At 38.5% G+C, this 26,042-nt stretch overlaps 1 protein-coding gene across 1 annotated transcript in view; it reads right to left on the bottom strand.

The window, feature by feature from the left end:
- The window catches only part of SLC15A2 (solute carrier family 15 (oligopeptide transporter), member 2), a 37,038-nt gene extending 12,130 nt beyond the window's left edge, over positions 1-24,908 (bottom strand). The window contains exons 1-13 of the mRNA XM_008564889.1: positions 24,639-24,908; positions 22,459-22,546; positions 21,715-21,856; positions 13,528-13,620; positions 12,306-12,405; positions 9,738-9,828; positions 9,388-9,465; positions 4,025-4,107; positions 3,514-3,600; positions 3,246-3,335; positions 3,109-3,153; positions 1,913-1,945; positions 1,086-1,174 (exon numbers count right to left, since the gene is read on the bottom strand). Coding sequence (XP_008563111.1) covers positions 1,086-1,174; positions 1,913-1,945; positions 3,109-3,153; positions 3,246-3,335; positions 3,514-3,600; positions 4,025-4,107; positions 9,388-9,465; positions 9,738-9,828; positions 12,306-12,405; positions 13,528-13,620; positions 21,715-21,856; positions 22,459-22,546; positions 24,639-24,743 — 1,124 coding nt within the window. The 5' untranslated portion in view covers positions 24,744-24,908. The remainder of the gene's footprint in view (positions 1-1,085; positions 1,175-1,912; positions 1,946-3,108; positions 3,154-3,245; positions 3,336-3,513; positions 3,601-4,024; positions 4,108-9,387; positions 9,466-9,737; positions 9,829-12,305; positions 12,406-13,527; positions 13,621-21,714; positions 21,857-22,458; positions 22,547-24,638) is intronic.
- Between the last annotated feature and the right edge of the window lie 1,134 nt (positions 24,909-26,042).

Consider the following 26,042-nt stretch of genomic DNA (forward strand, 5'->3'; position numbering starts at 1 on the left):
AGTATTTCCTAGAACTCCCCTTCACACATCCTTCTTTCTCATTTTACTTGAGTCACATTGAACTGCTCTTCTCTGTAATGCACCACATTTTCCCACTTCTACCTTTACTTACAATGGTTTTTCTATCCATTATGTCATAATGTGAAAAATAACAGCATTTGGATCCCCATACTGCCCAGCCACCAAAAAAAAAAAAAAAATTTCTAAAAAATAATAGCAACACAACCAGATTTATTAAACATTTACCATATGCCAGGCACCATACATATTTTTACCTCATTTTCTCTTCAGACGTCTTTGTTCACCCTGGCAGTAGGAAAGACTCTCTACCTTCTATACATTTCCTTGGCATTTCAATTTTTCCATCCTAGGGTACTTAACATATTTTATCTGTGTAGTAGTTATCCTTGCATATGCTCTAGCTCCTTCCTAAACAGTAAATTCCTTGAGGGAAAGATTTGTGCTTGATTTACATTTGCATGGCATTGGTCCTGAACTCCCTAATATTGTCTCAATGAATGAGTAAATGACAAAAGGCCATTTGAATATAATAAAGTAGTCGTCAAAACAAAATTGCTATTAAATCAAAAATGAAAGGAGGATTGAAAACCTCCTTTACCAAATTTTACAAAGAATAACACCTCTATTAGAATAGGAGAAAAGTAGTAATTAGGAACAATTCTATCCCCAAACCTACCAGGTCCCGCATTTGTTTCATAGGAACAACAGGCGATATAAAGGAATTAGTTGTCATAAAAGGCTCTGGACTTCTCTGAAGAGGCAATATTCAAGAACAAAGCAGCAAGCTGGTTTACGAGCCTAATCTCACATACTTTTGACTTTCCATGAAGCCTAGACCTACCCCTTCAACATCACAGGTCAAGTCCACAGTAATGGTTTGAACGCGCATTAGTTAGATCTAATTCACTTTTCCAATATTAATAGGCACTTAGTCTAACATGGAAAAATAGAAGCAGATAAATGAAAAATCAAAATGAATTATCATTAAGTAGAAAAATACTGACATTGAATCTTTATTGGACAAAGATTGAGTTTGGAGTAATACAGGCATAGTGAGCACTTACGAGAAGTTAATTCCACACTTGGAGACCAGACGGTAAATGACAAGGTCAAACAACGGGATGAAGATAAGTACCAGAAAGGGATTTATTACCTGTAACACCATGGTAAAAAAGGATTAGCTACAAGTGTTTTTCTATCATGAGTGTAAGCATGTGTTTTCATTTGCTTGTGTGCACTCTCTCACATCTACACACTTTCATCATAGTGAACACAAAATTGATTCCACATTTCTCAGTCCCTTTACATCCAGGACTCTATTTCCCTTGCATAGCACCTTAGCTTCCAAATATCCCAAGAGACCAGTTTCACTCTGAGCCTGTTTCTCTGCCAATCATATCAGGAGCTCTTGCCTCCCATTTTCATGTATCTTCTCCAGCTCCACAGCCCAAGGAGAAAATGTCATGGCCAGAGTAAAAGGAAGGAGAGAAGGAAGAACTGGGCATTGTTGAACAAGGGGTTAAAAAAAAAAAGAACTGTGAGGGTACAATAAACAGAGATTCTGACCTCATTGCTCATACAACAAGGCCTTATACTTTCTTTGACAATATTTCCAATTACACTACCTTGACATGGAAAAAAACCCCAATGCTTATACTTTACTTATTGGCTCAAAATTCACTCTCCCTGGTGTTGGATAAGAGCTGCTTATTTAATAGGGAAAGTGAATGAGAAGCGTGGAGCTTAAAGAGATGTTTTCATCTCTATGCTTGGCTCTCCTCAGCATACAAGGAAAAAAACCCCATCAAATTATGGTTGTTAATTGTAATACTTCAGGTAGTGGTATAGATGAGAAAAGAAATGTCTCCATGTCTATAGAGAAGTCTCCTACCTGCATTTGGTCGGGTTGAAGCACAAAAAAACCCTGAAACATTATAACAAATTATATTTAGATGGTTGCTGAAGACAAGAAAAGCGTAGATGTACAATCTTGCTAATTAGCAGGTAAGAAGCATATAAAGAGAAAACTCATCAGGTCTTTGGTTCAGGGCCACTATCTTGCCTGTGAGGGTATTTGGGGTGGGGACAGAGGTGGGATAGCTTCTGGGTCTGCCTGCTGAAGGCAGATGGGCCTAAGGGAAAATATTCTTTTCTGTGTACTATGCTTTCCTTAAGTCTAGTGTAATTTTATTAATCGCAGCAACTGCAGTTGTAGGTGGTAATAACATGAAGGACAAGACACTGTGGTTAGGGTAGACTCTCACTGACACATATTACTTCCAAAGTTGTTCTCCAAAGGGTCAATAAGAGGATCACCATGGTAAACCCTGGAAAACTAGAGGAAGGGAGAAGGTAAAATTATATTTGGCAGGCTTCAAATAGGCGGAATAATATAACTCTGGTATTGTTCCACCCTGTCTTCTTCAGAACTGAGAAGGTAGAAAAATAGTACAATAATCTAGGTTGTGGAACAATTGAGAGCAGTAATGCTACCTTATTTGAGCGAACTAATTAATGGAGATTGGAAAAGAGAAAATAATGTATACATCCTTCCCATTCTTTCCATATCCATGAACAAACTATTCCATTTCCCACAGATTCCCTACTGTGATCCCTGCCTGAGATATGGGACCAGCTGTGTAGTACCACCAATCCAACCTATCCCTGCTGTGCCTGAGGATGAGCTTAGATAGAAGAAAATCACTATCCCAGGTCTGTATCACCTCATTTGCTATCCTCTCAACACTTATTTGTATACATTTAAACCTTTCCCATACCTATGTTCCTGTTTTCCAAAGATAAGATTCTGGTTTTTATTTCCAGACTACCTTTCTTTATCTTTGCCTACTCAGTACCTTAAAGCTAAAAGCACCTCTCTAATAATCTTAAGTCAGGCAAAAACACAAAGAAATTAATTTTTCCAGGGCTGGCTGGTTAGCTCAGGTGGTTAGAGCATGGTGCTGATAATGCCATGGTCCAGGGTTCAATACCTATACCAGCCAGCCACCAAAATGGAAAAAAAAAATTAATTTTTCCTCAATATGGATGAAGAAGAGAATGGACTTCTCTGGAAAATCTTCTACTCACCAAATTCCCATTCATCCTGGTGGCCTGCAAAGTCCACCGTGAGCCCTAGGGCAAATGGATGGTATTATGAGAAATCCTCTTCCTGTGAGAAGGAAGTGTCTAGAAGAAAGGATAGCTTTCCAAAGAACTATTCTTACCTGCTGATCCATAAGAGCCCAGAACATGGGTAATGGGATATAAAGGAACAGTACCCTGGTCAGTGCCTTCACATCCATAATGAGCTGCTTCTGCAAGGAGGAAGAAAGAACAGGCAGAGTTGCCAGAAGTTGCACACATGGTTTTCTTGCTTAGAGTAGGAGTGCCCAAGACAGTAAGAGGAGAGGTCAAATGCAGCAGGCACAAATCAGTTTGAACATTAGGAAAGATTCCAGGGGACCACAAAATGTTTCTGCAGTTCCAACTTACTGGGTATCTCTCAGCTGCCCAGTCCAGCCAGTGCTGTCGCTTTGGAATGTCTGAAGAACGGTTCTTAAAACGGTTGAAAATAGCAAACTAGGGCAGAGCATAGATATCAGGAGAGAAAGAGCAACCATTCCATGCCTTTTCCAATTCATTATCCCTTCCTTTAAACACACATACTTTTAGTGACTTACTCCATCACTTTGATCTCATCAGAAATTGAATTTCAGAATATTTCAGATACAATTTTATATATCCTTATTTCCTGTTGGCATCATATATAAACTATACTTCAGAAGATTTTTTGCCAATTCCTAAAAATGGTTACATTTTTAAAAACCTAATGGTTAAGTAAAGGCACAAAGGAAGACCGATTAATGTGAGCTTGTCAAAAGACATGGAAGTAGAACAGAGGTCATGGAGAAAAATGTATACCCATGTTCAAAGGCCCTTATTCTTAGCATAGCATCTCTTTCCTTTTCATTGAATAAGGCAGGTAAACAATTTACGGACTTACCCAGATACATCTGACAACTTGAGCCACTATGTTTCCTTGAGGAGGTGTTTTTTTGTACATTTTGCTTCCCATTGCAAACACAACTGCAGTTGATACACAAACAAAGTTCTTAGCTTCTCGTTTAGCACATTCAATATGTCAGTGCTAAGGACAGACTGCTGAACTGTGGGAGTTACTGGCAAATCTCATAAGGAGGAAATGGACTTACATTTCCCGACTCTGGAGTTATAAAAATTACTCGAGCCATAGTCAACAGTTAAGAGAGATATCTGTTGAGAATTTCACATCATCACAGAAAAAGAAGTCATCTTTGACTTCTCACTCTTCTTTCTTCATCTCCATATCTGATATGTTACCAACTTTCATAGATCCCTTTTCTTCAATGTATGGCCCATCTGCCCCCTCTTTACATTATGACTGCCACCACTCTTCTTCAGGAGTTCACAACTCCTATTCTGGATTACCAAAATGGCCACCAACTAGTTTCTCACGCCTTATTCTCTTCCTTCTCTAATCTGATGCCAAATTTTTCTTTCCAGGATCTACTTAATAAGTCCAAACACCTGGCATGAAAGGTCTTCCTCAGTTCATTATCCTGATGGTTATTGTTATCACTACCATCTATTGAAGATTTATTATTATATTAAAGGCTAAGCATTTCACATACATTAACTGATTTATTTTTATTTTGTTTTGTTTTGTTTTGTTTTTTGTGGCTAGCCAGTACGGGGATCCGAACACATGACACTGGTATTATAAGGCTGCACTCTAACCAATACGTTAACTGATTTAGCCTGACAAAATATGTACTATCTCCATTTTACCCATAAGGAAATTGAAGGTTAAAAGACTTAGGCAACTTGTAAAAGGTTACACAGCTATAAAGTACCAGAAACTGCATTTTTGACCATCACACACTATACTAGATACTATTGGGAATACAGGTGAAAAAGACAAAGTCCCTGTCCTTAAAGGAGCTCACCTCAAACTACCGTTTTGCGCTGTATGTTTAATTACTCTTTGTTAGATATGCTCTAACCACTATGCCTCATTCCTACAAAAAATTCTATTCTGTTCTATTTCTGTTCTTGAGCTTTCTGTTTCCCTTAACCCAGATCTTTATCCTTTAACCACATCTCTACAGGTAATTATAGGTGAATTTTATTTTCTTATTTTTTTTCCAAATTACTAGCAATAAGCTGGTATTACTTTTATAAATATAGAATAGTGTTATGTTTTTTCAAGTTTTTAAAGTTTAATTAAAATCAACAGAATGACTCCATGTTGGTACCCTCCCAGATGTATTTTCCTCCTTAATAGATTTCCCAGTTCCAGCAAGATGCTCCTCTAGTAGATTCTCAGCTAAAGTTGCCTTTCAAAGTGACCAGTTAGAATTTTCCAGTATCCATACACACAAGAATGCATGAATCACCTTACTCTTCTTTCCCTTAAGTTTCTAATGGATCCATTACTCTCAGACTCACTCCACCACTTTTTCTTTATTCATCCTCCTAGTTTCCCCAAAGCTTCTCCAAACAGCACCCTTTACCTACAACAACCCTCTCACTGTTGATAAAAATAATAGTTCAGAAAAAGAATGTTAATCCTGGGAGTCAATTGGGCAGATAAGGAGTTATCTAGATAAGAGGAAGGTTTTGGATGGGAAATAAACTGCTCCTGAAACTAAGAATGATTCTAGAAAGAAGTGGCTGGACACCTCAGGAATGCTGGTTGCAATAGTGAAAGTAGAGTGGTAAAAGAATGGCTATGCAATCAACTCACAAGGCCACACTTAAATTTCAAGACCACCTAGCTAAAGAAGATGAGCAGGAACTTGAGTTTCCCTACTATCTTCTCCCTCTAGTAGATGATGCTGCCTCTTACTTCACAAACAAAATAAAAGCCTTCAAGTGGAAATTCCCTCAACTTCCTGCCACCAAATCTATTAATTCCTGTATCCACAACCATCCTCTCCTCCCTAAAGTGAAGGTGATGTTCCGCCTCTTGTCCATAGCTAATTCTTCCATGTGTGTTTTCATATTGATTAAACTGTCTTTATATTACATCTTCAACCTCTTTCTCTACTGGATTCTTCCTAATAATATTCGAGCATGCTCAATATCCTCTCTTAAATCCATGTCACCTTCCAGCTATAAAAACTTACTGTTTTGGGGCCGGCCTGGTGGCGCACTGCTGTAGTGCGCTGCTTGGGAAGCGCGGTGGCGCTCCCGCCGAGGGTTTGGATCCCACATGCAGAACGGCTGCTCACTGGCTGAGCGGGGGGCGGGAGCAACACCGAGGGTTGCGATCCCGTGGCCGGTCCCGGTCCGGTACGGGCGCAACACTGAGGGTTGCGATCTGTTGCCGGTCATGAAAAAAAAAAAGACAAAAAAAGAAAAGGAAAAAAAAAACTTACTGTTTTACTTTCTTACCTCTTATTCACTTTCCAATCTACTCAAAAAGACAAAAAAAAAAAAGGAAAAAAAAAACTTACTGTTTTACTTTCTTACCTCTTATTCACTTTCCAATCTACTCTAATCAATCTTCAGCCTCCACCAATATATCATAACTGGTATCATCATATCATTGAATTCCTTGTTGCTATATTTAATGGACATTTTTTCATTCTTATCTCAACTTCTCACTCAGTAACATTTATCACTCTCAACAAGTTTCTTCTTAAAAATTTTCTTGGTATCCAAGATAGCACCAATAACACTTTGGCCATTCCTTCTTAATCTTATCTGTGGGCTTTTCCTCTTTGCCTTTATTTTATTTTTGGTGGCTGGTCAGTACAGGAATCGAACACTAACCTTGGTGTTATCAGCACCATGCTCTAACTAACTGAACCCTAACCAGACAGCTCTCTGCCTTTCTTTTAAATGCCAGTGTTCCATGGGGCTTGGTCCTATGTCCTCTTTTTATCTTACACTTATCAGCTCTTAGTTATCTATTTTCAAGGTTTAATTGCTACTCATATACTAATGACTCCACATCTATATCTACAGCCCAAACATTTCTTCTGAGCTCTAAACTTGTATTTCCAAATAGCTGTTTGGTAACTCCAATTAGATGTTTCAAGAACATCTAAAATGCAACATGTCCAAAACTAAATTCATCAACATTGCCCCAAATCTGTTTTCCCTTACTATCTTAGTTAATGACCCCACTATTTACCCAGTTGCTCAAGGCAGAATCCTACACTCAACCTTGACTTACTTTTCCCTCACTTCACATATCTAATCATATCAAGGTTTGTTAATTCTACCAGGGCCAGGACTAGGGTGAACTGAGTGAAGCACTCATCTTGAAAACAAAATCTAAGGGAGTGCCAAAAAATTCAGCAATCAAGACAAATATTATTCTTGCCTCACCCTTAACACAATCTTTTCTTCACATTTTACAAATACCATTGAAAAATAAAAATCTAACAATCATTCCTCTGTTCAAAATCTTTTTGTAGTTCCCCACTGTCCTCATGATAAAGTTCTAATTCCTTAAAGGTTTAAAGGGCCCTTCATTGTTTGGTTTCTCTCAACTCCTCCTTTTTAATCTTTGTCATGTATGCTCCAGGTTATTTGATTTCCTTTAAGGCCTTTGAATGTGTCATACTGTCTCCCACCTCCTTGTTGTACAGATACCATATCCTCTTTCTGAATCACTTACATTCTCTTCTTGCTATTCTCATCTTAGATGCCATTTCTTTAGGCAATCCTTTTATGACCCTCAAAGTCTTAATCAGACATTGTTTCTATGTATTCCCATAGCTCTCTCTGTACTTCCGCAATTGTGACAATGATCATACTATTTGGTAAATTCCTATTTGTCTTCTTCTTCCTAAAGAACTATATATGTTGTTTGAGAGAATGAACCCTGCAGCTGTCTGATTCACCAATATGACCCCAATACTCAGCACAGAATTTGGCACATGATAGGTTCATTAAATATTTGTTGAATAAATGGAAAAAAAAAATTACAGTGAAAGGCCATAGAATTGAGTTAATTATTAGCACCCAGAAAACTGAAGCAGCTGACTAATAATGACAGCTAACATTTGTTTCAATATTTTATAATAAATGGAAAAAAAATAAAAGAATTAAATTATAGTGAAAGGCCATAGAATTATTTATTAGCACTCAGAAAACTGAAGCAGCTGACTAATAATGACAGCTAACATTTGTTTCTAATATTTTATAATTTTTAAACATTTCACTTACAACATCTCTTTTGATCTTCATAACTACTCTGATATGTAAAAATGACTACTATGAAATGATTCAGAGAAGGAGACACAGTACTAATCAGTGGAAAACCAGGAAAATACTTGAGAAAATGTTTGGCTTTGCAAGGAATATACTATCACAGCTCTCCTGGAATAAATTTCCTTGGTATTGGAAACTGAATAGTAATGTCTGCTCCTAGTAGAAAATAATCAGACTGAACATTGAGTCACTTGGTTCTTTTTCCTCTATTGAGCTCTTTGTGTGTTTGGACTGGATATCTTCCAGGGGGCGTCACCCTGAGGCTCAGAGTGAGAACAGGTTTCCAGGTCAATGATTAGAAACAATCATGGCCAAATTTCCCCTTAGGCTGCCTAAACTAAGGAACACCACAATCCACCTTCTTTTCCAGGACTGGGTTCTCAGTGGTAAAGAGAATGCCATTTGATCTAAGTTGAATTAGTTTCCGCCTACTTATTCAACTCCTCTTAATCTCTTTACTCAAGAGCAGACTCCCTGGGAGCATTGCAGAGCAGGGCAGAAAGAGCTAAACCCAGAAACTGCTTTAAAAGGCCCAGAGAATTGACAATATCTTCCAATTACCAGATAAATAAGTATCGGATGAAGTAAGCTAGTTTGAGAGAAAGGATTAATTCTCTCTCTTGCTTCCTTACACATTGTAGTGTAAAGCAGTGGATCTCAACCATATGTATTAGAATCACGTGAGATACTTAAAAAATTATAGACACCCAGCCCCCTGATTGGTCATAAGTGGGGCCCAGAGATTGGTCTTCTTAAAGGCTCCCCAGGAAACTTATTAGTTGAGTAACCTTGGGCACTGTTTTTTATAAGGTTTCTGACTTCATTCAGAATTTTTTCCAGGCTGGGCAGTTGGCTCAGTTGGTTAGAGTGTGGTGTTGTAATGCCACGGTCAAGGGTTTGGATCCCCATACCAGCCAGCCACCAAACAAACAAACAAACAAAAAACTTTCCAGAATTTATCTCCAAAGTCAAACCACTACAATAATGCCAGATAGGGTTAATGTGAGGATTGAATGAAATAGTTTGTGTAAAATGCCCGCACAATGCTTTACATGTGGCAAGCATCAGTGACTATTAGTTTTCTTTCCCCACTGCACTTACCAAGTGCTATCACCATTAGCAATCCTGGAACGCCAAAAGCCAATGCATAGCAGTCTTCCCCAAAACACTGAACATCTCCTAAAGAAAATGAGGGAGGGGGAGTAAACTTGAATCTTGAATCTTTGATGCTTATTCTACAAGCTCAGGTTCTTGAGGTCATAGACATAGCCATCCTCTTTCCTCCCATTACCTAATTCATAATCCTTCTTTTGGGCCAGGTAAATAAAGACTAAAAGAATTTCTCACAGATTTTCAAGACTTTATAAAAGGAGAAGATGGATAGCAGGAAGCTTTTTGGCTGACCAGAGTAAAGCCTTATACAAACAAGGGCCCTCGAAAACAATCCTAACCTCTCAGCATGGGTGTGATAAATGTAGAAATCAAGCTCCCTGCATTGATGGCGAGGTAGAAGACTGAGAAGTATCTAGTCCGTTCCTCTGCCTGAAAACAAACAGGATAAATCATTAGTGCAATGTGCCTCGTAGCTCCATCCCCACTCCATGTGCAGATTCACAGATGGAGGTACATACAAAGGGGCAGATTCAGCTACTGCCTCGGTGGTTTCTAGGCACATTAGATATTTAAAAACACGGTTTATGGACCCTAGACAAACATCTACTCATCTTTCAAACTCCAGTTCAAGCAGCTTTAACATTCTTTTACCCCTTTACCTGGGCAAAAATGATCATCCTGTCCTCAGTGCCACTACTGATGTACATATCTATTCTAACATTAATTTATTTGCATTAAATATCTGTTTCTTTCAGTAAGTTGTAAATTCCTTTAGAACAGAAATTGTATCTTACTCATTTCTATAATCCCCAGTACCAAGCATGGCACCTGACATATATTAGAAACTCAATAAATGTTCATTGACTATATATATGATTTTTCCTAAAAATTTTATTTATTTATTTCAATTATACATATTTATGTGGCACAGAGTTGACTATCAGTATTTGTGTGCAGTATGTGATGATCAAATCAATATTATTATCATGTTCATCATTACAAATCATAGTTACTCTTTATGTCCCTACCCAATTACTCCCTAACCCCTCTTCTCATCCCCCTTTCCCACCTCTAGGTCTGTTCTCTCCTTCTGAAAGTTCAACGTTTTATTGTGGTCTGTCTTCCTCCCTCCCTCCCTCCCTCCTCCCTTCTTTCCTTCTTTCTTTCTTCCTTTTCTTCCACATATGCGTAAGGACATATCGTATTTCTCTTTCTGTGCCTGGCTTATTTCACTTAACATAATTTTCTCCAAGCTCGTCCATGTTGCTGCAAGTGGCAGAATTTCATTATTTTTTATGGCTGAGTAGTATTCCATTGTAACAACTTTCAGATAAAGTTTCTGATGCTTCATTCATTATGTACTGCCATGTTTCATATAGGCACCCCAGATTTTTTTCTTGATTAAAACCATCAGTCCTTCCCCATTTTCTCTTTTCCTTTTTTTTGGCAGGGGGGGGGGGGGGCAAGGGGGCAACTGGCCAGTAAGGGTTTCAAACCCTTGACCTCAGTGTTATAATACCATGCTGTAACCAACTGAGCTAACCAGCCAGTCCCCCATTTTCTTTTTATAGTGTGTTTTGCTTCCTCTTCTGGTTTCCACTTAAACTTTATTCCACTTATCTAAATTGTGCTGTTCGCTGTACATAGAATCCCGGTTGCTATAGATTGGCTGTTTTTCCAAAGTCAGTAAGCAATTATGATCTATGGACCTTTGGACAGTTGAAGAGTATAAAATAACCCAAATAGTCTGAAAGGTAAGAGAAACACAGGAAGACAGGACAGAACAGAGGGGAGATAGTAGGCACCATGTCAGAAAGAAGGAAGGGGAGGGAAGGAGCTGGGGGAGAGAGAGAGAGACAGACAGGCTGACAGACAGAGACAGAGAGAAGGGGGTAGGGGGGAAGAAAGAGAGAGAGACAGAGAGAGAATCCAGAAGCATGATAAATAGCAGACAGACTGACAGACAGAGACAGAGAAAAGGGGGTAGGGGGGAAGAAAGAGAGAGAGACAGAGAGAGAATCCAGAAGCATGATAAATAGCTATAGAAGAGGGAATAGACATATGGAAATAGAGAAAAAAGAAAACTGAGAGCAAAAGAGAGGAAGCCAGAAATATTGGCTGAACTAAGAATAGACTATTCCCTTACCCATTGGTCACTGCTTCCTCACACAGGCCCATTTTTACCTTACTCACATTGCTTCCCCCCACCCATAACAATGGAAAGTATTCAGGAAAAGGGGATGATCAGCCAGGCAAATTCATCGACAGACACTCATTCTCTTTCATTCCAACTGATTCATTTTCCCTTTCATAGAATCTCAAAGCTAGATATGCTTAAATTATCTCTACACTACCCATCACCTCCCATTCCCAAAGAGCTTACCACCTTTCTTCTTACATACTTTGAGAGAGGGTAAATGCTCTATTTCCACATCCAACTATTCGAAGTTTTTCCTTCTATCAACAAAACAACTGACTTCCTTAGCTTTCACTCATTGGTTTCAGGTTTAACCACTGACATCCTTCTAGTATCTATAAACTACTATAATATTCCCCTTGATTTAAAAAAAATGTTTATTTTTTTATTGAAACATACTTGGTTATATATATCTGTGGGGTACAGCATTGAACATCAATACCTGTGTGCAATATGTGATGCTCAACCTCATTCTTATCTTATCCAGGCTAAATATCCCCATTTTCTTGAACCTTTCCTCATAAGACATCTCTTTTACTCCATCTGCCACCCTGGGCACTATCCTCTGAATGTGTTTCAGTTTTTCTGTCTATTAATGATCACCATCCAGCATTGAATACAACTTCTCAGATAGGATCTGACCAATGGATGACTTCAAAATTGGCAAATGGCTACATTCATGAAAATACAGAAATAACAGGACTCTTACATGTTTTTCTTCAAATTGGTCTCCACCAAAAGCTGCCACACAGGGTTTGATACCTCCTGTCCCCAAAGCTATCAGACTTAGGCCGACCAATGATAGGACTCTGAAATGGAGAGGTGAGGATGCTAAACATGTTGATACTAAACACAACTGTAGGGATGGACTATAGAGCTGTGGCAGGAAAGAAATGTATTCAATGACAAAGATTCCCTTCACAATTCTACCCTGTGGGCACATTCCATTGCCTTCACTCCTAGGAGGTACTCATGGGCTCTTACCATCTTTATGACTCTTGACCCTCTGCTGAACAGCATGCATTGCATGGGAAGATTTTGTTCCTGGTAGTTTAATTTGCCCTTTGTGTGCATCAGACAGAAGCAGAAACTGAAGGGACTCCAAAGCTAACTTGCTTGTTCTCAATCTTGTTTTAGTCAAAGGGACACTTCAATAAAGAGACCTTACAGAAGACCCTGATCCCACATACCCTTCCTAACCACCAAATAAAAGGTTAAAATTCATCACAATTAATAGGAGCTGTGTCAATGATTTTTGATGTGACACAAATAAGAAGTATCTAATATTTTTAAAATTTCAAACAAAATTCCTAACCCATAGGATAAACACATGTATAAGCACATTATGACATGAACACATATGACCTACTCCCTGAACAACTGTAATCCTCTCTACTGACTGAACCAACAGACACCAGAATTTACCAAATGCCTCTAGTCCCATAAACATCAATAGCTTAAGTAAAGAGGGATAGAGCAACTGGAGTATATGGGACTAAACATAAATGGAAATATTCTAAGCTTTGAATATGACTTCTATAATGTATTATAAAAAAATGACAGATTTTTAAAACCCTGGTGAAGTACACATGCATGGATGGATAAATAAGTGAGGGAATATGGAGGGCATGAAGGTTTTAATTGTTTTCAAACATATAAAGAGTTTTTATCAAGAGGGTACTAACTAGGCATTCTACAAGTCCCCAAATTCTAAATAAAAACAAATGAGCTCAGATAAAGTAGGAAAGAGTTCAACTGCTCATAATGTTTTTTTTTTTTTTTTCTTAACCAATTTGGTAATAAAACCATAGATTGGAAAATAAAGGAACATCTCTGGTAAGAAAATAGAAAATAATCTGTAATGAATGCCTGAGACATATACCTGTCTAATGGAAGAAAAGTGGTCCAGCTGACCCCATGATTTTACTCACGTGTGTATCACTTGTCCCCCCAGTATTGGTAAGGCACCCAAGGACTTGATCACATGGCCAAGCACATACACCAAGGAGAGATAAATGATTGTCCTGTTGAAAGAGTGCAGTCAGTCAGTCTAAAAACAGAATTCAGACACTTGAGTAAGACAGAGTCAGAGTTCACACTGTTCTCAACGTGGAGATAAACAGAGAAAGAGGAGGAAGGGGTGGAGGAGGAAAGAAGTATCCGAGAAATGCAAATAGAAACAATAATAGTGAATGAAGTAAACAGACTAGAAAAAAGGAGTGTAATTCTTCACCCTGTAGTGTTAGAGGTAATAGACATTTCCTTCAACCTTTCTCCTACCTACCCTCCCTTCTCCCCACTACCCACTCACTCCACACATACACATAGCACCCCTACTTTTGTACAGATATGACAAGAACAGGGTGGATATGTAGCAAGAGTGATATTTTAAATTAGGAGAACCAGTAGAACTTTGACCTGAGATGTTTTTCTCAAGTATGTCTTTTGCTCTAGAAATCAAGAGGAGTCAAGGTTGAACTCCGAATAAACAGAAATGACTGACACAAAGGACTTTCTCTAAACCTAAGCACTGGGATATATAGAGAGGTAAAGAGTTCTCAGGTTCAGCCTGGGTAACATAGACACTTGGATGAATTATAATCCACACTACAATTTCCTCAGGGACAAGTTACCAAGGGTAAGAAAGGAACGTGGGTCTTAAAATAGAATGTCCAAGGATAAAAGTCATGCAGTTGGTAGGAACTTCCTGTTGTGTTGTTTTCTCAAAACAAAATTGAACAGCAAATAGGAAGTAGAAGAGTGAAGTGTTCCAAATAGGAACATATATAGAGATATACACATTCAAATACAGTACACTACCACATAGACTCCTTATGTATATTACCACACCAGCATTCTCTTGAAGTATAAGTAGAATGTTAGCAGTATAACAAACCTTGGAAATATGTGGTTTATATCTGTGATTTTATAGTGTTACATGCTAATGTGGAATATAAAGAATGAAATGAAATGAAGGTAGCAAAGAGAAGCTGAAGATGCCAGAAATCTCAGGATATGGATTTCCCATTGTAAATGCCTAATCTTTCTAGGATGGCTTTCTAGGGAAGGGACTTTAAAGGGTACATAATGGCAGGTGGGGGATAAGCAGTTACGTGACTAATCCAGGGCTAATTAATTAACATCAGTGGAGGGGGCAGGCTTTCCCAAAAGACCTTGTAATATCTTCTGGATAAAAGCTTTTTTTGTGTGTGTGGGAATAAAAAAAATAGAAAGAAAGGTAATAAAAAGGAACTGAAAAAAGTCTAGCCATCATGAATACAAAAGAGATGATCTATGCTAGATTATCAGAGAGAAAAAAAGAAAACAAAAGGAGTCTGAGCTGGAGTGGTAAGTCTGGGTAGGAAGATTAGATAAGTATACAATTGTTGGACGGAATGAATGAGTGAAGAATACGTGGTTTGGGAGGAAAATAGGCAACTTTCTAGATGAAAAATCCGTAGGAAATAGTCTAGCTATGAAAGATACAAGAGATAAGAGATAAATATGAGAGGAAGCAAGAAACTTTAACAGAGAAAGAAGTCAAGAGAGACTTGAAAATTCTTCATTTGAAATGAGTTCAGAAGGACCATTGTAATCTCAACCACAGGACATAGAACTATTTTAGGTAGACTTGACCAATCCCCCAATTTTACAAACCAGAAAACTGAAATCCAGAGAGGTCAAATGACATTCCTAAAGTGACATTTTAATTAGGATTAGATCCAGAACTTCTACTTTCTAACTCATAGCCCAACATTCCTTCAGTTTTATCACAAACTAGTTAATGTGGAAAAGAGAAAGAGATGAGGAAAAACTTATAAATTTTATTTCACCATAAGAATTTCAAAAGCCGGAGCCATTTTTAAGAAGAGCTTCGAAACTGAGGAGTATATGCAGAGACTAAGAAGGAGTATGTGTACTGATGGCAGAGGAAGAAACCTAGCATGAAGACAAGAGGTCAGCTCTGACCAGACAAAAAAGATAGGAGACAGAAAGGACATGTTATAGATCTACTCAGAGAAAGAGAAAGAAGTGTAAAGAGGATATCCAAAATTAAAATAAACACATTTAAGAGAGTGGTTCTAAGTGATTGCCGAGATCAAGAGCCCAGACTGATAGGCATGGGTCACAGGATATAAATACTAGAAACTATGACTAAAAGTTTTTCTCTCTTAAAAGCAACTTGTCAATAAAAAAAAAAAAAATAGCATCCTAGCATGTAGTTAACCCTCTCAGTAAATGTTTATAGAAATCATGAGAATGATATGCCTGTTCAATAATTTTTATTTTCCGCGGTGTACCTATTAGCTAGTCTTTCCTATGTGTAGCCATGAAGAAAGTCTAACTTCTCTCCTGGCATAGGGAATTCCTTATACAAGAGTCAGGGACCCTGGGTGCCCATTTCCTCTTAACAAAGCTGATTCTGAGATAGCAAACAGAGGAAGGATTTTTTTTCCTAGATAAAGGATTTTTTAATTTAAAAAAAAGGATCATTAATAGAAATTCAGAAAATTGTCCCTTAAAGGTTTGAACAATCTTTCTAATGTTATAGAAGATTTTTCATCCCCAAGATAATACCTGAAAAAAAGTACACATACACACGCACACACACACACACACACACACACACACACACACAGAGACTCTGGCAGAGGAGCACATGAGAGGTGGAGAACTTATAGTTTGAAACACATAAGTCTATCTCATTTTCCTCTAACCAATGAAGGAAAGAAGACTGCAAGTTCAAATTAGAGAAGCGGGTGAAGGAGGAGCCTGCTCTTTTCCTGACTTTTCAACCTAAGGTATTCAGGAGTAAAGTATGGGGGGGGCGGTGGTTTAAGTGCTTATTTCTTTGGGTTGCTATTATCTCAAATAGATCTGCAACACAACCAGCGTCACTTTAGACAAGCCCAAGTACAAAATGGCACCGCCCACCTCCTCCCCTCCCCTCCCCCCTTCCCTCTAGGAGAAGCCTCCTGACTTAAACAGAAACCCCTTTTGCTTCAGCAAGGACGCAGTTCTCCACCCCGATCACATTAGCATAATGACCCTCCTTGATGGTATCACCCAGCTCTTGGCTGCCAACATACCAATATAAGCTCTACCACCCCCACACCTGGTGCTGTTCTGTCCCCTTTCTAGGGCAGCCCTGGGATGCCTGCTACTTTGAGCACAGCCCAGCAGATTTTCTTCCTTTAATAAAGCTTGTTAACGGTACCTGGCATCTCTCGTCTCACTTTCTTTCACATTCTATTTGTATATGTGGACTCTCAGACACACATGCCTGTAGGAGAAAAAGCTACCTATGTTTTTAAATCACTTCCTTTCTGAAAGAGATGCCAAAAACACCCGCAAAAGAGTTTTGTTATTTAAAAAGCAACTACGATACTCACAAGAAAATAAAAGTCATCTTCATGCCTGTCCATACCTATTCTCAGTCTTGTGTCTATATTTGAGGGTCTAAGGGTGAATAAATTTATTAATTCAAACATTTATTTTGGGCCTGCTATGTACCAGGCACTGTTCTAGGTGCTGTGGATAAAAATATAAATGACTTTGCCTTCTAAGTGTTTGGAAGAAGATATCAGATTTATATACAAATAATTATATGATAGAATTTTGTGAATCTCTTATGAGGGTGTAGGGGCTAAGGGTAGACATCGCCTTCAACCCTCTGAAGTTTCTCTTAAAAAATCACCTGATAAGCACAGATTAATATGGAGAAAAGACATAACAAATTGTATTATATCGTAGTTTTATATGACACAGGAGCCTTCAGAATGAAGACCCAAAGATAAAGGGAAAATTGTCCATATCTACGCTTAGGTTCTATGAAGGAGGCACAGCCATGTAGAAAAGTGATTGGACAGGAAAAGTATGATCTAATGCTGATCTAATAGACTGAGTGGGGAAACACAGCAAGGCCTGTTTGTTGAGATTCTTCTTGGCCTCTCTGTATAGCATTCACTCCTCCAGGACAATGGGGCAGGATGCTTTCTGGAATGGGGGTCTTATGACCTACAATCAAACAAGGTAGTTCAGAGAATTTCTTTATGGGGCCAGCTCCAAGACAGAAAGGCAGGGAGGAAGATTGGAGTACATCTATGACCCACCTTGGGGAAGAGGGATTCTAGTTTCTATGGCTTGCCGCAGGGGAGAATGAGGCTAAGAAACAGGAGGGTGGAAGAAGGTCAGAGGAAAACTTTGCTTTTGAGGCTGTTTCTGAGGCCTTCACTTTGGGGTATCACTTTCTCAGTTTCAACAAGGGTAAAAAAATAAACAGATTGGAGAAGACTAGATTACTTCTGGCTAGTAGTGAAAGGTAAAGGGGCAGAGAATACTCCATAGCATAGGCGGTATTTCAACTGAGCCTTAAAGGGTTTGAACCTGGGAAGACAGGGAGGGGGATTCCACGAAGTAGAAATACAGCAAACAAATATGGAAAAGATATTCCACTGGATATTGTTAGGTAAATATTAGTATTCAACTTTTCTCTAGTCACCATTCTTGGAAGGGAGTGTGACAATAAGCTCAGAAAAGTAACAGAAAATGATTCAGACACCAGAAATTTTTGAGCAGAGTATTAATGAGATCAGAGATTTCTTCCAAAGATTAATTTGGCAGTAGTATATAGGCTCAATTGTAGGAAAAAGATATGGGAGGCAGTAAAAACATTTTAGCTGTCCACTTCACTATTCCAATTTAGAGGCAATGAAGACCAAAATTAGGGTAGTGGTAAATAATGGCAGTTGGACTTAGTGTTGAAGAAGGATATGTGTGAGAAACATTGTAGAAATAGAATTGGTGGAATTTGATAACTGATTGGGTGTGGGATGTAGGGAAGACAGGAGAAAGAACAGATTGGGGGAGTGCGGACAAGGTGGAACATCTAGGAGGTGAATGCCAATATGCTGTTATAATGCATAATGGAGTGGGAGTGAGAGGTTATAATATTTTGAAGAGCTATCTGCATATAGCTAATATTGATGCACACCACAGGATTTGCTAGGGGAGAGTGTGGAGAAAGAGAAAAGGGTGAAAGTTATAACCTGGAGGAAATGCTTACATTTAGGAAAGAGTGGAGTAAGCAGGGGGCAAAAGAGAAGCCAGATAAAAAAAGAATCCAAGGGCTGAACCCATGGCGCACTCGGGAGAGTGCGGCGCTGGGAGCGCAACAGCGCTCCCACCGCGAGTTCGGATCCTATATAGGGATGACCGCCGGTGCGCTCACTGGCTGAGCGCGGTGCGGCTGGTCTCAAAAAGAACAACAACAACAAAAAGAATCCAAAAATGCGGAGAGTGAGAAAATACAGTGTTAAAGAACACTCAGAAGTTTCAAGAACATAGAGTGATAAACAGACTGAAATGTTAAAACAAGTTCAAAATGAATAGAATTTAGAAAAGACCACTGGAATTTGTTAACAAAGAAATCATTATCAGTGGTCTTTCAGAGTCATTTCAGTAGGAAAAAAAGATAATTTGTACTACACCTTATTGTACTTACCACAGTCTGTTCTGTATTAATGCTATTTGAACATGAGCAATGTGGAGCAGATATTATGTGTAATTCATCTCTTTATTCCCTATGGTTCTTTGGACAGATGAAAGGTGCTCAATAAACATTTACTGAATTAAACTAGATCACATTAAATTGAATGTAATTAGAGTCTATTGCGTTGCATTATATTCCTCTACCATAAAAAGTGATAATGAAGAGTGAGAAAGAAAAGCAGCACAGACAGATGGTTCTTTTTAAAATTGGGGGTAATGGTGAGAAGAGAAAGAAGATAGGTAAGGAAGGGTCAAGAAGAATTTCGTTTGTTTAAAGCTATTAGAGATTTGCATCTGCTTCTCTGAGGGAGAATGTAAAGGTAAGAGAGGGGAATATTGAGGGTACAAAAATCTTAGAGTGATCTGGGTGATAGTGAAACATGTAAAAATTCATCAACCTGTACTCTTAAGACTTTTGGATTTGTGTACTTTACATAAGTTATACCTCAGTAAAAATAAATTTTAAAAAAATTAAAAAATACCTCAAGAAGGATTGAATTGAGGGCACAAGTGGAAGTTGTTAAATTTCTTCTGAAATAGACAGGAAGCTATTATTCACCAAATCCTGAAACGATTTCTTCAATCTAAAGGAAGTTATTTTTAAAATAAATAAAAGTGCTGCGCCAGGTATGTGAGTCTTAATTCTACAACTGAATAAATAGACCATGGCTTGTACTTTTTATTCTGCACATAGTGCCAACCCCCTATCTGGATGAACTTGGTGACTACTACTTCATATGTAGATGGGTAGATCTCAGTCACCTACTCACCATTCCTCTCCCAAGTCAGGAAACTGTGTTAACTGTATTGTGTCTATAGATATATACCAGGTGCTGATCAAATGCTTTTAGAACAATGAGTATATATACAGGCCAAAGTAAGGTATAAACCAGTGTTTACTGAAGAGGATTCCTTGGAACACTAAGTCCACAAAATACTTTTGAAAAAATATTCTATTTTCAAACTAGCTTGGGAAACTCTACATACTATTACCTTCTCTTGGAGATTTCATAGTGTATATTAGGATGTTAAAGGCTATAAGTCATGCAGTAAGGAAACATTTTGTTCAGCCTAGCATTTTCCAAACTTATTTGAACATAAGAGCTTTATTTTCCCACATAACTCATTATATCCTATACAACCAATTTTCAATAGAATGAACCTTAAGAAATGCTAATTTAGACAAACCCGTGAATAACAAGTCCACAGAAAATAACTGGGCAATGGATACTGAAGATTCATCTCTAGCCTATAATAGGATAATATTATAGGGGACAACAATAACATACTGTAATGTATGTCTTGGTGCTATTTTCATGGACTTAAAAGATATTGAACTGAATGGACCATTTGATAACTCATGAAAATATTTATTATATTCTCATGAAGAAAACTACAGAAAGAGGTTAGAAATGAGAAACAAAAATGGCTTAAGAGAGCTGAAAAGAGGGACACATGAGAAGATACTAAAGAAGTTGGGATGATTGCATCTGGAGAAGAGATGGAAAGTATCAACTACATTAAGGTCTCAAATTATAAATTTGCTGGTGGGTAGCAGTCTCTATCCCCACTAAAATCAGAACAAGATTTGGTCTTAGACTATAGAACAAAAGATTAAAATTAGATTTAAGGAAAAAAAGAAAAGCCTCTTTGCTGAAAAAGATGTGAAAACAGTTGAAAAACTAATAATGAAAAGAAATTGCCTTTCAGTGTTGTCAGTTATGGGAAAGCAAAATATTTCAGCCCCAAATATATTTCTTTGACATATTTCAAGATGGCTAATTCAGGGAGACTGGAAAAACAAGATTAGCTAGAAGGCTGGTGTGCGCGTGCGTGCGTGTGTGTGTGTGTCTGTGTGCGTGTGTGTGTGTGTGTGTGTGTGTAAATAAGTTTACATTTATAACGCAAACAGCCAGGCTTCCTCTGAGGCCCCTCCTTTAGCTACTACCCATTCTTTCTAAGGGCAGCTGTTAGTTTACCTGAAATATTTTTATCTACATAACAAGATAGTCTCTGCCTAAATTTAAATTCCGCCTTCCTTCTTCCACCTGTGAGGCCACCTGCCCAAAGCTTGGGAGAAACTTGGTCACAAGCCATTGTTCTGGGACTTGTACCTCCCCCACCTTCTCTCTCTTATAACACTAGGATATAAACTTTGTACCCCAGTGGCTTATTGGGATTTTGGAGAAATTACTCTCTTGCAATTCCCCCATGCATTGCCCCCTCACAGCACATTAAAATAATAAAATTTGTTATGCCTTTTCTTCATATTAATTTAATATTTTGTTTGTTTGTTTGGAGGCTGGCCAGTAGGGGCTCTTACCCTTGACCTTGGTGTTATAACACCATGCTCTAACCAACTGAGCTAACCAGCCAGCCCATATTAATTGAATATTGAAAGTTGATTTTTTAAGTGAACCTTCAGGGGTGAAGAGGAAGTTCTTCCTTTGGCCCTACACAGAGATTCTTATTTGTCATGGATGACATAAGTATGTTCTTGCTTGGAGGCAAGAGGCTAGCAGTGACAACATTTTGCACAATTAATCTGTGAAACTTATTTTCCTTACTTGAATTTTCCCAACAATGAGTCAGCAATAGCTGCTCCCAGGATAGGAGTGAAATAACAGAGGCTGCTGAAGGCATGGTATACTGATGTAGAGGTGTCTTCATTCCAGTGCAGAAAATACAGGAAATACAGGGTAAGCACAGCTGAGACAACAAAAAGGGGGGTGGGTGGAGAAAAAACAAGATAAATGTATTAAAGTGACTTACAAAGAAGCATATTTAATCTCTGGTCTATTGAAGGTGATCTTGGCCTTCAGAACTCCTACCAGTGAAGTAACTGAGGCATGACTGCCAGGCAGTAGATGCACAGCCCACGAGAGTTGTGGAATGAATGTACAAATACAATACTCTCCCTTTAGTCTATGGGCACTCATAGCATCATTTAGGCCAATGATGAAGATAACATGGTCCTTCCAATATCCTTTCTTTCTCCTTCCCAGCAACAATACAGTTCATAGACCTGAGGAACAGGTATGAAGAATGGAACTCAGATGATGAGAGCTTTCCCACTTATATTCTCACAGGCTGTGCTCTGGTTTCTGTCAGGACTTTCTGATCTTGGCCTGTATGAGTCATCAGGTGAAATCTCATGAGGTATTTATTGGAAGTCTTGGCCAAAGGAAAGGACCAATTTGGATGAAGGCAGAAAGAGTGGATAAGGGAAATAAGTATATACAAGGAGACCAGGCTCTTACAAACATGGGGTAAGGGTGAGTGATGAGTAGGACTCTGGGACTCAAAATTACCTTTCATGCCATAATAAGAAAAGCGCTCGCAGAATTCATTCACCACGATGAAGGCAATGCTCAGTGGATAGTTGGAGCCACAGATTTTCTATGCAACAAAATGGCAATGGTTCAAGCATGAGCTATTTTTCTCTATTTCGACTACTATGTTGCTCCATAACTGAAAAATTCATTCATTTAAAATTGCTACAGTGGGTTATGGGAGCAATGGTTTCTACTCTTATAAAATAGCTGCTATCACACTAAAAGTGATTACATTGCAGATTTAGGAGTAATAGAATCTAATCTGAATATTACTTTATTCCTCATTTATTTAACATGGAACTGTTCACACATTCCTTGATCCTAGACCCCAGGACCTGACCATCTTCCCACAACTTCTAGATGAAAAGCCTGGAGTTCTGGGCAGAGAATAATCATACTCACTTCTAGGAACAGAATGAAGAGGTACTTGATATGGACTACCTGATATCCAAGCAGTTAGATTCAGATGTCAGTATCCTGTGTAGCTCTACCGTGGGGGCTGATCCCTCTTGTCCCTATCTGCCCTGTTTGCTATGCTAGGAATATGATGGCTTCCTCTTCAGAGGCTGCTGGAGCCAGACACAGAGCCCAACATGGAGGGCAGAGACTACTAAAGGTAACCTTGACCTTGGGCAGAGAGTTCTTAAATCCTATAAAATTAAATATCTACTCTTCTCACTAAAGAGATTGTATAACAGTTTCATGATAATGATACTGGACATTAAAAGAACTGTATGCTAGACCGGCCGCTCACTGGCTGAGCGAGGTGTGGGAGCAGCACCGAGGGTTGCGATCCCGTTGCCGGTCCCGGTCCAGTACGGGCACGACACTGAGGGTTGCGATCCGTTGCCGGTCACGAAAAAAGACAAAAGGGAAAAAAAAAAAAAAAGAACTGTATGCTATTTCATATACTATATCAGTTAGAATATAAGGAATGTCATGATTTATTTCAAATGCCTACCCATTACAATTGCTCAACTAACGTAAGAGGGAGATGAAGATACCTGTCTTGGGACTCAAATCTTTTTTTTTTTTTTTTTTTTGGGGGCTGGCTGGTACAGGGAATTGAATCCATGACCTTGATGTTATAAGGCTGTGCTCTAACCAACTGAGCTAACCAGCCAGACCCTGGGACAGTCAAATCTTATCATGGGATTTATATTGCCTCTTATTACATAAGATATATAATCTTTGTAAGCAGCCTTAAATTCTTTGGGACCAGAAGAGATATAACTAACTAGATAAATAGATAAAATAATAAATTAATGTATTCATTCTTTTACCCATATGGATATACATAAACAGCCCTCTTAAATATTAATGTATGTTAATGTATGATAATAACTTGCTTGAAAGACACAATGAACTGGGCTTCTTATTGTCCTAGCTCACAGCCTGAGAATTATGCAACCTGGAGTTTAGTTAATATATTGTCATATATGTAACACTGTCACTGGCTGTGTTAACATACTGATACTGGCCATGTCACTACACCTTAGTTCTGTTATTCCAAAGAAATGAGAATATTACCACCTCTTAGCCCATAGTAAGAACTCAGTAAATATTGGCTATTATTACTATATCCTGTTCATATAGGATTTTGATACAAAGATTGAATGAGATAATGAATTTGGAAGTGCTTTAACAAATATATAATGTAAAATATTATTATTTCTTTGTTTCTCTGTCCTATCTCCCACTGTAAACTGGGAACACATAGTAACAGAGATTGGATCTATTCTAAAACTTCCATTGGTATCCAACATAAGGCTCTGTGCACAGGGGAAACTAAGGGCTGAGTTTTTATACTGGTAAAGAAAGAACAATCACACACAGTTCTCCACACAAAAATGCTTGCCAAGTTTCCTGGACATTCAAATTACTTCTTTTTTCCCCCAGGGAAACTCAGAATATGTAATGAAAATACAGCAAAGCCCTGGATCCCAGCTGAAGAACTCTGACTACCTCTTACTACTGCTTCCTTTCCTAAGTAAGAGCAGCTTCTGTTTGGATTTGGTTTCCAGGTGAATTGTAACTGCAAGACAGAATAATTTTTATATCCTAATACAGCTCAGCCTGAAGCTCCAAAGCCAAAGAAGAGAGTCAAAAGAGCGAAGCTATTCCTGTCAGAGGCAGAACTGAATCTGGGTACTTACCGGAGGTGGCTTCTTTGGAGGGCTGGGGTTTTGAGGTGGTACCCCTTCGGTACAGACAGGTGAAAAAAGAATTTCCATGGGCTCATTTTTCTGGAAGGGATTCATGGCTGGTTCCTTTCTCTCTCCTCAAGCATTTGGCTTCAGTAGGCAGTTAGGACAGCTGCCAGCCTACTGTGAAAAGGGGGACTGGGCGGGGGGCGGGCAGTAGCTTCTGCAACTGGATTTAACCCTCTGGGTGTCAGCTTCAGTAGCTGCCTGACACAGAGCAAAGCAGGAAAGCGTTGGTGTCCTAGGTCAAAAGAATGATTTTGTAAAAGGTAGAGGTCACAAGATGGTATGAGACAATGCTACAGGACTGATGAGGAAATCCATATTCAAGAAAGATTATCTTTGCAAATGAGTACAAAATAATAAGAATTCAATGCCTCAAGCATAGATTAAAAAACTGATTTCAGGGTAGCAATAGCTGTCATATATTGAACACGTATTATGTGCAAGGTTAACATATATATTTGAATTACACATGTATTACATGTACATATATATAACATATTTATTTATTCTAATTCTTACTAGCGTCTCCATTTTACGGAAACTAATGTTTCAACAGGTTAGGTAATCTGTCCAAAGTCACATGGCCAATAAGTGGCAGATCTGGATTTTCATTATGCCGTGACAGAGATTAGTATCAGTAGTGACTTTGGCCGTTATTCAGGTATGGAGGCTATGGAAATGGAAATGTAGAAATGTAGGGAAATTGAAATGAATTGAAGAGAAAGTCATCACAAAACTTAATTTGAGAGATAGGAAAGATGTTGATTTTGGTTTTCAGCATCATAAAGTTCAGCTAGAAATGTCCTACTGATAACCAAAAAACTTCTCTGACCGGGTCAGCTAAATTATAATGCCCTGGAAGATCTGGGATAAGTCAGTCATCACGTCCACCTGTTACGGAAAACATTCTCATAAGACCATTTTTACTTAGAAGCTGACTTAATGGCACCAAAAAGCCATAAAATAAACTAGAATGCTTCTTACCTCTACCCTAGATTCTTATATGTAGGATGTAACCTAGTAACAATCCCAAATCCATAGGTCATGTAGATGTCATGAGGTAATTAGGTGAGGCTGTCTCTCACTCTCTCTCTCCCTCTCTCCATTGATCCTTCCCCCTTCTTGTGATTATAAAATGCAAAGCTCTGCTGACCCTCTTCAGAACACATTTCTCAGGGAGACCCATGTGTCTCCCCAGTTGCTATCATCATACTGGCTCAATAAAATCCTTGCTATATGTATTTGGCCTCAGTTTCTTTTTAGGTCAACACTATAAGCAATAAAGAAGTGGAGCTAAAGAAAATAAGAGTTGGTGATGCACATTTGGGAATTCTTCTTCTTTGCTAAAGT

Source organism: Galeopterus variegatus, unplaced genomic scaffold, assembly GCF_000696425.1.
Source record: "Galeopterus variegatus unplaced genomic scaffold, G_variegatus-3.0.2 Scaffold192, whole genome shotgun sequence".
Lineage (NCBI taxonomy): Eukaryota > Metazoa > Chordata > Mammalia > Dermoptera > Cynocephalidae > Galeopterus > Galeopterus variegatus.